The following is a 12,033-nucleotide window of genomic DNA, read 5'->3' as shown; positions in this document are numbered from 1 at the left end:
GGGAGGGTCAGGTTGGACATTAGGAAGCATTTCTTCTCAGCAAGGGTCATTAGCCATTGGAAGGGGCTGCCCAGGGAGGTGGTGGAGTCACCATCCCTGGAGGGGTTTAAGAAAAGCCTGGACATGGCACTTAGTGCCATGGTCTAGTTGCCATGGTGGTGTCAGGGCAATGGTTGGACTCGATGATCCCAGAGGGCTCTTCCAACCTGGTTGATTCTGTGATTCTCTAAAGCTGAAAAACATCATCTGGGTTCAAGAGGAAGTTCACTTCAGACGGTGCTGTGAACCTTCATCCTTGTTTGCAGTGCATCTCGAGAGCCTCAAATTGAAAATATTAGCAAGAGCATAATATTACTTGAGTTGGTCCAAAATTCCCTTAAAATGTTTTCTCAGCTAAAAATAACTTCAGCAACAAAATAGATACTTTTGTGAAACCTTGGGGCTTTCATCTGCGCCTTTCACTTGCTGATGTTTGTTTTGTCTCTTCGTTGAAAATGCAAACACTTCCAAGACAAGTGTCCACAAAAACAATCACTTGTGCAGGACTGTTTTGTCTTTGAAATACCTCAGTAGGCCGGTGGAAATGGTGGCTTTGATCTGAGCTTGCAAAGTGATCATGGCAAAAAACCTCAAGCTGACGGGCAGGAAACCACTTCAGGAGTCACGATTTCTGTCCAAGGGAAGCAACCCCGAGCCCTTCGCAGACCTGCCTGGGAACCGGCGCAACCCAAGGCTCCTCGTGTCCCCACCAGGACGGCATTAAGGTGCTGAGAGCACCAGCTCTTCACAGTGTCCTCCTATTAGACCCACCCTACTTAAAGACCACCTGGGTACCATCAAAGACAAACCCCAATCCATCAACAGAAACCACGTGTGCGTGTCCAAGACAGGAACAACACGGAGCCCGGGTACTTCCAGCTCCCATGGCAAAACTCAACGCTTACCGTGGGGGTGCTCTGCCTGCAAACGGGTTCGTTGCCATCAAGGACAAGGTCTCCTCTTCCTGGGCCAGCAGCTTCCCAGCCAAGTGGATTATCCATTCATTCTGCTCGTAGGTCTTGGGGAAGAAATAAGAAATACAAATGTTAGGCACTGCTGGGCTTGCCATGTGGTGTTAGCATGAACGACTTCTGCGAGGTCTCTGGGGAGGGATTACGACTGATTTGGGTAGCAAATGATGAATTTTCTGGTGTTGCAAGGCACAGATCCCGTAGGATCCAACACCTTGAGGTCCAGACCAAGACCCTTCAGCATCTGCGGGGAGCGGAGAGCGCTTCGCTGAGCATGGCTCATCTGGAAATCATTCCCCAGGGGACAGACCCAACTGAGGGTACGCAAGGCGCAAAGGTTTAATGAGTTGTTCGTTAGCTGAGCTGGGATGGCTACATGCATGCTCCCAGCCTGCCCCAACTGCCAAGCAGCATCCTCCATCTCAAGCACCCCCAAAGGCATTCCCATCCCAGCTGAGGGGGGTGAAGAGCATGCCCAAGCATCTCCTTCCCACAGCTGGAGTGTTCTTGCCAATTCTGCACCCCAAATACTTGATTTAAATAATTTCTTTTAGCAGCAAGCTCCACAGAGGAACAGTAAAAAGGGTCATTAGCCATTGGAAGGGGCTGCCCAGGGAGGTGGGGGAGTCACCATCCCTGAAGGGGTTTAAGAAAAGCCTGGACATGGCACTTAGTGCCCTGGTCTAGTTGCCATGGTGGTGTCAGGGCAATGGTTGGACTAGATGATCCCAGAGGGCTCTTCCAACCTCATTGATTCTGTGATGCTGTTTGAAATGACGATCCATCCCTCATTTTAAAGCAGGCTGCTTTCCCCTGGTGTGTTATCCAAGAGAACGCAGGAGAAAGTGACTTCTCTATTCCTGAGTCCTCTCTCCTCTTTATTTCCTTCCATCCGATCTGTCCCCGTCACTCCCTGCGCCTGTGCCGTGCCCTGAATCACGCGGCCACTGACAGGGCGCAGGTCGGCTCTCCGGAACCCACCCACCTCATGCTCTTCGCAGGGATTCTTGCTGAGGCTCCACAAAAAAACATTTCCCCTTCTGGTGACTTTCTGTGCCTTATACTTCCATTAAGGTTTTTTTTTCTTTTTCCTTTTTTAACGTGTACCTAACTGGATTTTTTAATGCAAGCAGTAGGGGACACTGTGGGAAAGCGAAACCCGGCAGCTGTACCTGCAGGACCGTGACTAACGCAGAACATCACGGCAAAGTTACTCTGCAAATCTTTTCTAATGGTAAAGTTTGTTATTTCCGTTGCTAAGGGAAACAGAGGAGAGAAACGAGATGGAAAACACCAAACGCTGGTGGAAAGGCCCATCAAGCGGCAGCTCTGCCTCGCAGGGTTTCTGACCCGTGCTCATCCCAGGTTAGAGGGAAACCACAGCTACCTGAGCCACCAAAAGAGATGACTCTCCCCATCCGCCCGCTTCTGTCCTCCCTCACCACGTGGCTCGTTCCAGCTGCTCTCCCACCAGCATGGAGGGGTGGTGAAGCCGGGGATGTTTCCCACCGCCAGCCCCATGCCATGCTCTGCCCGCCCCACAGCCCCCTTTAACCCCTGGCACAACCCTCTCTCCACCGACACCCCATGCCATCACGTCTCCCATCTTCCCATCCCCTTCCCGGCGCAGACGAGGTGGTGGCGGCTCTCAAGGAGGGACAGGGCTACCTCAGCCCCCACGGCACCGAGGCCACCATGGCCCCGAGGAGCTGCGGGGAGCCCTGGGGCCAGAAGCCTGGCACCACGCGAGACGTCAAACACAAACCTTGCAAGACTGGCGATAACCCCACCAGTGCTGGCGGGGTGGCAGGAGAAGACGGCAGCGTCCCTGCCAAGGGCTCGACCACGTCACATTTCACTGGACAACTCACACCAAGACCCCCAGCCACGCCGAGCGACTCTGTGCCCTTCATTGCCCAGCGATGCCCGAGGTGCTCGGCTCAGGCTGGGCTTTGGGAAGGCGGGTTCCACGCTGGGACCTGCAGCCGGGGCATCCCTGGCCGTGAGCAGGGACCTCCCGAGAGGTGCGACAGCAGTTGCAGATGATCAAATATCACGAGTCAGACCTTCAGCATCCCATGCCCCCCTGGAGATCCCCTTTTAAAGTGCTCTGTATCATTTAAGCGCTATTTCTAGGAGGGCCTGGGAGGTGTGAGGGTTCCTGTGTGCGAGCTGGGGAGAAGCTGGAGAAGAACAGAAACAGAAATCACCAGACTCCCGGAGCCAGAGCTTTATGGAGGACCCCAAACTGTCAAAGCCTGATTCAAACCCAGGAAGCTCTGTAATGGTGGAATTGGCTCACGTGGGCTCCAAATTGTTAATTAGCGGCTCCATGCGCACGAGAGTTGGGCTTCTGGTTTGTAAAGTGTTTTTCTTGTAAAATTTACAACATGTCTGGCCCCAGCAAAGTCTGCGGTGAGAAATTTCCACCCGGTGCAGCCCCCCCCGACTCCCCCCAGCACGAAGGCGTCGATACCGCGCGCCGCCAATGCTCGGAGCACGCAGGAGCTGCACTAACGACCACGCTGCTGAACTCATTACTCTGTAAAGCGATACGGTGGCAAAGGGAGGAAAAAAAAGAGTCCAGGAGATCTGGGCTGCGTCCAGGGAAGCGTCACAGCACAGGGTGGGAGGGCGACAGCTCCTCTGCCTGTGGATCCAGCGATCCATTCTGTGATTCTGGGATATTCTCTAACTTCACTTACATGCTTTACCATTCTCACCTTGATACATTAACTTGTTTACAGGAATATTCAATAACTTCACAGAATTTAAAACCAAACCACCACCAAGTCAGGCACCAGCAAGGAGCTGGGGGCAAAGCAGACGCAGTAGCGACGGAACTCTGCAGAGATAACAAAGTAGAAGAGAATATAATCAGCGCAAAAAATACATATAAAAACCACCCGGAGCTACAGGGAACACGTTCCCAACTGAAATAATAATAATAAGAACCCTTTTCCTCTAGCTTTAATTGGTCATTTAATGAAAAAGGACTGCGGATTAGTGTGGCATTTTATTGAATGTCGGTCCTGGCACAGGCACACGGGAGGAGGTAAGGATGAGATGCACATGTGGAAACAGCTGGAAACTTGGCACAGGAGCCCGGCATTATTATTTCACATGGTTGGGAGCCCTGCACGGTTTCACAGCGGCGTGCGAGGGCGGGTGACAGGGGGCAGGGGAGGTTTACATCTCCCGCGCTGTTGTCGCGTCACAGCCTGCCTGCTTTGGGGATGGAAAGTGGTAACTCCACCGTCCTGGAGGTTTTCCCCCAATATTCACATTGGTTTAAGCTGCTGTTCCTGCTTCTGTAGCTGAGCGCCTTCAACTGAATCACAGAATCAATCAGGTTGGAAGAGAAAGACCTTGAGGTGTTGGAGCGAGCCCAGAGGAGGGCGACCAAGCTGGGGAAGGGTCTGGAGGGTCTGACCCCCAAGGAACGGCTGAGGGAGCTGGGGGTGTTTAGCCTGGAGAAGAGGAGGCTCAGAGGTGACCTTAGTGCAGTCTACAACTACCTGAAGGGAGGTTGTAGCTCAGTGGGAGTCGGCCTCTTCTCCCAGGCAACCAGCGACAGGACAAGAGGACACAGCCTCAAGCTTCGCCAGGGGAGGGTCAGGTTGGACATTAGGAAGCATTTCTTCTCAGCAAGGGTCATTAGCCATTGGAAGGGGCTGCCCAGGGAGGTGCTGGAGTCACCATCTCTGGAGGGGTTTAAGAAAAGACTGGACATGGCACTTAGTGCCATGGTCTAGTTGCCATGGTGGTGTCAGGGCAATGGTTGGACTTGATGATCCCAGAGGGCTCTTCCAACCTGATCGATTCTGTAATGCTGCGAAGGAAAATGGAAGTGAATCGAGGCCTGTATTTTTAGAAGGGGGAAGAAAGGGAATGTAAAAGGCTGTGCACGAGGTTTGGGTTTTATGATGTTACACACACCTCCTCCTCCTCCATTCTGCTGCCATGCAGCTTTTTCCTGTAAGCACCTTCTGGCTGCAAGACCGAGATAACAGAGGCTTGAATAAAATATTTCACAAAAATATTAATCTGCCTTCTCTATAAATAGGGATATTTGCTCTCAGCTCTTCCAGTTCGTGCGTGACATGAAGCCTCCATCACGACTCCCCGTTACCACCCAGGGGAGATCCTCAGAGCATCAATCCCATTGCTGAAGTTTCTCTCCTCTCTTAGGAAGGCAGCTCAAATTTATTTATACACTTACACATCCTATCTGGAAAAAACATGTGGCTTCTCAGGGCATTGCAAACGCTGCTCCGCGACGGGTTTGCTGACAGAGCCCTGTGGGACACAGCACCGCGGCCACCAGTCTGAGCGGCTTCTGTGCCCGTCCCGACGTTCAGAGGCTTTTGGAGCAGCTTCAAGGCACAATGCAACGAGCTACTGGGCTTTAAAAACCAATATGAAGAAGACATTAGCTTTGTTATTATTTGGTAAGCACCAAGAGCTGCCTTCACGTTGGCCACATGCAGAATAAATAACCTTCATGCCACAGTAAGGAGGGGAAAAGCCTTCCCTTTGATTTTTTCTTTATTCAGAGCACTGCAGGCTTTCCACTGCTGTCCACTGGTGAAGAACAAATCTTCGGTACGATAAACAACCGGCTTTTGCAAAGTCCAAGACATCCCGCTACCAGGAAAAGTGACCAACTCGAAGCCCCAAAACTATGAACAGTATTTCGTTTTCTGGTTGCTATTTATTAACGATGCTGAATCCACCCACAGCCTGCCAAAAATCTGCCTGTAACACTTGTACCAGCGGCACAGAGTAGCTCAGTTCTACGTTGCACTTCAAGAAAGATGTTGAGGTGTTGGAGGGAGTCTAGAGGAGGGCGACCAAGCTGGTGAAGGGTCTGGAGGGTCTGACCTCCGAGGAACAGCTGAGGGAGCTGGGGGTGTTTAGCCTGGAGAAGAGGAGGCTCAGAGGTGACCTTAGTGCAGTCTACAGCTACCTGAAGGGAGGTTGTAGGGGAGTGGGAGTCGGCCTCTTCTCCCAGGCAACCAGCGACAGGACAAGAGGACACAGCCTCAAGCTTGGCCAGGGGAGGGTCAGGTTGGACATTAGGAAGCATTTCTTCTCAGCAAGGGTCATTAGCCATTGGAAGGGGCTGCCCAGGGAGGTGGGGGAGTCACCATCTCTGGAGGGGTTTAAGAAAAGCCTGGACATGGCACTTAGTGCCCTGGTCTAGTTGCCATGGTGGTGTCAGGGCAACGGTTGGACTTGATGATCCCAGAGGGCTCTTCCAACCTCATTGATTCTGTGATTTTGTGATTCGTGGCAGTTTTTCCCCTTCTGCAGACGCGAAGAAGCAGTGCAGACATGTTTCTGGACGGGTTATATCCCTGCCAGAACTAAATGAAGGGCTTCGATTCAGAGCTACAGCACCCTCGGGATGTCGAGACGTGCACAACAAAGAGGGGATTTAGGAAACGAGTGAAAAGACATATTATATTTAGATAATAAAATTAACATCACGAAAATTGTTTCCTGGAAAATAATGCCACGTTACATTATATATAATTATGGCGCTCTGGAACAGTAATTAAGAAGCAGTCGACTAATAAACTGCGATTCAGAGGTGGAGCAGCCCCGCGGCTCGTCCCGCTCCTGCACCGGGGCCGTGCCGGCGGCTCCCCGGTGCCAAGGGCCTGGCTCTCCCGTGCTCCGGCCCTTCAAAGCGCATCCTGCAGCTACAGCCAAGGTGGAAAGTTTCGCAGGGAAGCCCGAGCGGAGGAAGGCATCATATGTCAAGCGGTGATGAGGTGCAAAGAGGAACCTGTCACGAGCAGCACAAAGGGATGGTAAATATCTTCCCCGCAGCTCCCCGGCTTTTCCGCAGCCTGTCAGAGCTGGATATGTCAGCTCCTCACCTGGCCACCGCCGACAAACTGCCAAGCCAGCCCTCCGGCTGCCCGCTGGAAGCGATGGGGCAGACGGCGAGCGGCGGCGTAGAAAAAATCCAGAACGTTTAAAAACAAATTAAATCTAATCCGGAGGCTGAAGTAACTTGGTTTTATGGACTCTGTAAACTACTGTAAGGGGTTTGCAAAACTTTCCTGGCTCCACAAACTTTTTTTCTGGGGTTTCGGCTTCTGGTTTCTCATCCTTTCTGCAGCTCTGCGGGACTCAACACCTGAACGATGGCGACTTCTGGCTGCGGCGGTGCGGGGGGATGGCAGGACAGCCGGCTGTCCCGGGGTGACAGCTGGCACCAAACATACAGCTCACAGGTTTCAAACAAACATTCGGCCACTCCAAATGGATATTTACTTCCACGCTTAAGCAGGTATTTACGTGCCTGAACATCCCAATTTGAAAACGCTTGGGGCTGGGCCTAGGCCTAGGTCACTCACTGTCCTATTGTTTCAACAAGAGTCATCCCCACTTTTCAGAAGGTTTTTTTTTTCACCTTTCTGCACCTTTTGTTAATACCTTTTCTAAGCAGGATCTGAAATTGCTTCACGGAGACTTGTTGGCTCTGGGGGGGGGGTCACAGGAAAGTCCCCAGCAGCAGAAGGGGATGAGGGAGCGCTGTGGGACGCACACGCTGGGATGGCCGGGAAGGGGCAACAGACCCAGTTCCACCCAGTGCCGCCATAGTCGGGAGGTGATGGACCCGCTCCAGGGCTGACGCACACCCCCGGCACGCACCCACCCTCCTCGTGCCCACGCACACCCCGGCACGCCCCCACCCTCCTCGTGCCCACGCACGTGCCTCTCGGCACCAGCACAGCCCGCGCTCGCCTGCGATGCATCACTGTTTATGCCCTGTCCTCTTTTGGTTTTAAACCTGAGATCACTTTGTATTTTAAAGCCTTTGGGACATTCCTGCCCTGGAAACAAACAGCCTTTCATCTCAGAAACAACCTTCTCTTGGGTGAGCTGGATTTCTCCTCCGCTGCCGGAGCCCTCCCAAAACACAGTCAGATTTAATCCAGCAGCTCCCATCCAACCCTCCGCACCTTTATGTAACGCCGGACACTGACACTGGCTTGAGTTTTAACCTTTGCTGTCGTCTTGCTGAGGGATAAGCATACCTAATGCAGATTAAATGAAATTCCAGCACACAAAAACTAGCGGGGTAAATATAAAACCATAGCCAAAGAGCAAGGGTTATGTCATCGCTGAGGAATCCAAAAGGCGCCTAAATGAAAATACCACAAAGAAAGCAAACAGCGAAGTTTGGGGCAGGGGGAGAGGAGCGAGGGAAGAGGATACGCCGGGAGAGGACACAAGAACAAAGAGAAAAGCCTGGGATAATCTGAGCTGGGTTTGCCTGATGCCACTGCTGAAGCCCCAGTTTTGTAAAGCCTGGTCCAAGCTCTCAAGCTAACGTAAGATTTTGTAGAACAGGCTAAAAGATATACAAGAATTAATTTGACAAGTTTCCCCCCTCTCTTCTCATTTTTAATTTATGGCTGTCACCTGTTTGCTGACACCACATGGGGCAAATATTTGGAGGGACCCTACGTCCATACGTAGGCAGGCGGGCAGCGGAAGCCACTGCCGGTGTCCCCAGGTCCCCCACCGCTTCGCAAGGCAGGTGCAGCCCAGGGGCTTTCACAATGCCTTTAACTCCTGTTATTGCTGAGAAACAATTAAAAAGCCTCACATAAAATTGCCTAGAGTTTCATTACACGAGCAGCAGACATCCTTTAGGAATACAACCTTTTTTTTTTAAACATGATTAACTTAGCCGAGGCTTCAAACATCCCCTCATCCACCCCAGCACATAGTAAATCCATATAAATTGTTTCTCCTGGTCCAGGGACACCCAAGTCTCAGGACACCCAAAGACACGTACCTGGAAGGCAGCGAACCACATAAGCCAGTCCAGGCGGTAGTGGTAGGGGGTGATGAAGCACGGCCTCCTCTTCAGGTCCCCAGGCTTGCATTTGAAGTCGTACTCCTCCCAGACAGCAGCGGGGTCATTGGGATCCAGGCTGGACGTCCCCTGAAGGATGACTTCTGTTCTCTCCTTGGTAATGCTGCGGGACACAACATGATATTGTTTGTTGTCTCAAGTCATGTAAAATGCTGGTTTGTGAGAGTCAACGTGGCAACATGAGTCAATGGCCTCGTGGTACAGTTGGATCCTGATGGGTCAAGCTACAGAGAACATGTCTATCTGTCAGACTTTTCTCTCTCCAGCAGCAAAGTACATGGAAAACTTCAACTTCCCACACTGCCCTCTATCACACTGCAGTTGTGCCAGTCCAAGGAGGGACTATGGCCCAAAAAGATGATGCCTACTGAAATCGATGGGTCTGTCTTTCTAGATCAGAGCCTACCACTTGTCCGAGACATTGAGAGAATACGAGTGTCTCCCAAGTCCCACGTGAGCATCTTCAGCCTGCACCAACATCTCTCTTTGTCCCACGTTTCTGAAGAAAACCTTTGTTTCTGTCACTCCAATGACTCCCATGATACAAGAGCTCCCTGACTACAAGTTCCTGATGATATGAGAAAACAGAGATGAAAGATGGTCAGAAAACAGCTCCATCTCCAGGTTTTTAGCACGTGCCACGTGCAAAAAGCCAGGCTGTGGCTGCCCTAATGGCACGGTCACTGATGATATCTGCAGGGGAAGTTTCACAGGCAATTGCGCACATAAATCCTGCCTCTGTGTTTCGAAGGTCTGGCCCTGAGACCTCCAGCTGCAGGATCAGCAGAGCAGCTTCCAGCTGGGACCACTCCAGCATCCCCTTCACAAGCCTGGCTCTCCCCGCAGCGCCGCTGGCCGTGGGGTGCTGAGCTCCAGCTTGAGCCTTGGCCATGGCAAGGGGCAGGACACGCTCGCAATGCGCCTGGGTTAACTGGCTACAGCGGCTTCAGCCCCGGGGAGGTGGTTGGCCCCATACGGAGCACCCCCCAGGAGCTGACTCTTGGGGCACCACCAACAGCTGTCTCTACGCGCCCAAACATTTCGCTATCCCAGCTGGAAGACAGGTCTCATGGAGCTATTGCTCAGCAAGAGGAGGAGGAGGACGTAACGTGTGAGCCACTGCAAACCAAGCCAAGAAAAGCAGAAAATGAAAACAAAAAAGCCCCCCGTACCCAGTCGATGTATAGAAACTTGGTTAAAAAGCCCACCAGCCTTACGGCAGGTCACGCGTACCCCCTTGGCTGCTTGGCTGGCCTCTCCCCACACAAGGTGGTAGAGCACAGCAAACTCCCCACGCCACGGAAAGCCCATGTGAAAACACCATCACCAAGTTCTCCATGACCTGCCAGTGACGCTCGCCTACACCAGAGAGCTGTTTTCCATAACGAACACATAACTGTGTAACTCCACCTATCAACGTTGTCCAGCTCCCAACACCCTTTTAATTTTTTACTACTTTGGTCCTTCCTCCTCCAACCCAAGAAACCGAAAGTTTGGAAACACACAGCCTCCACCTTCTCCCCCGATGGCTTCCAGTGATAGATGCTTCCAGCCTGAGGAATGCCGTACGTCTCAGCTTATAATTGTTACCTACATTTAATAGATTTCTGGATTCTCCAGCCAAGTTCCATATTATACGCTGGGCTGAGTTATGAGCCATGGCCAGCTGCCCAATGGTTAGAAACACACTGTAAATCAGGGACACCAAATTACTAATAAAAGTATGTTCCTACTGTGTGATTCAAAATATGTCAAGTTTCACATAATCGTATATTCATTATAAGCTGCAATCCTCTTTTTATTGGTTTACATAGGCTGGAATTACAAACATATTACAGCAGCATTTCATCACATGCTCTTTAGGTTCTGGTAACTGTTGAAACAGAAACCATAGACTGAAGAAGAAAAAGAACAACAACCCAAAGAAAACAATCTCCCGTAGCTTCACCACGCCAGCCTTCGAAGAGGTTTAGGGGTTATTTCTCCCTCTCTCAAAAAAAAAGGAGAAACTTCAGCATTTTCCACAACTTTTCTAGTGTTGACACATTTAGTCATGTTTTTTTCTAACTTTTTTTCTTTCCACAGAAATTTCTGCTATTTTTAAAACTAGGGAAAACATCAAACTGATTTGATGTGCTCCAGGAGTCCTCTGCATCTCCAGCGGTCACAGTGAGACCTGCTCCTCCCCTTCACCATCTGCTCAGCCACCCTCTCAACAGCCAGCCTGCTTCGCCTTTTATAAAACCTATTTAATTACTGTTGGCTTCTCCTGTGGGACCTTGTCCAGAGCCCACTAACCCCAGAGCTGCCCATCCCACCCCTCGGCTCAGACCTCTGGGGAGCACCTCGTGGCCACCATGGCGAGGTGGTGGCAAAGCTAGAGGTCCATGTAGAGAAGACCAGCCCTGTTGCCCCTGGGGCAAGCTGTTCTGATGAAGCTCTGTTTTTCAGCATTTTCTCAGTTGTCCTGGTGGGGAAGAGGTCGGGAGGGACAGCACACAAGAACGGTTATGGTGAGTCCAGCTCACCTAAACCTGGTGACCTGTCCCCAGCAAACCCAGACTCAGATGTTTAAAAAACAGCCCAGTTGCAAACGCAGCTGGAGATGCTTCCCTCGTCCAGTCCCACCTTGCAGCCTCAAGCTTCACCAGGGGAGGGTCAGGTTGGAATTAGGGAGCATTTCTTCTCAGCAAGGGTCATTAGCCATTGGAAGGGGCTGCCCAGGGAGGTGGTGGAGTCACCATCTCTGGAGGGGTTTAAGAAAAGACTGGACGTGGCACTTAATGCCCTGGTCTAGTTGCCATGGTGGTGTCAGGGCAATGGTTGGACTTGATGATCCCAGAGGGCTCTTCCAGCCTGACTGATTCTGTGATTCTGTGAAAGTGGGATTTCCTGAGCTGAAGGCAGCAGCCAGACTGCTGCTGGGCCCATCCTCTCAACTTGTCTTGTTCTTTTTTGAGGCCGTTTATATTTTCGTCTCCACAGTTTCCTGTAGCAATGAATTCCCCAAGTCACTCGTTGGAAAAAGCACTTCCTTTCGTTGGCCTAAATTCTGCTACCCAATAGCTTATGTGAATATTTACATGAGGGAGAGCAAATGCGCGCAGGGGAAGAGAAGTT

At 51.4% G+C, this 12,033-nt stretch overlaps 1 protein-coding gene across 2 annotated transcripts in view; it reads right to left on the bottom strand.

The window, feature by feature from the left end:
• LMF1 (lipase maturation factor 1) overlaps positions 1-12,033 on the bottom strand; it is a 202,057-nt gene that overhangs the window by 13,419 nt on the left and 176,605 nt on the right. For both annotated transcript variants that reach the window (XM_068422813.1, XM_068422812.1), the window contains 2 exons: positions 8,833-9,016; positions 945-1,057 (listed from right to left, as the gene is read on the bottom strand). In XM_068422813.1, coding sequence (XP_068278914.1) covers positions 945-1,057; positions 8,833-9,016 — 297 coding nt within the window. The remainder of the gene's footprint in view (positions 1-944; positions 1,058-8,832; positions 9,017-12,033) is intronic.

This window comes from Nyctibius grandis, chromosome Z, assembly GCF_013368605.1.
Source record: "Nyctibius grandis isolate bNycGra1 chromosome Z, bNycGra1.pri, whole genome shotgun sequence".
NCBI lineage: Eukaryota > Metazoa > Chordata > Aves > Nyctibiiformes > Nyctibiidae > Nyctibius > Nyctibius grandis.
Note: the sequence above shows the minus strand (reverse complement) of the source record. Positions and strands in the feature narration are given on the sequence as shown.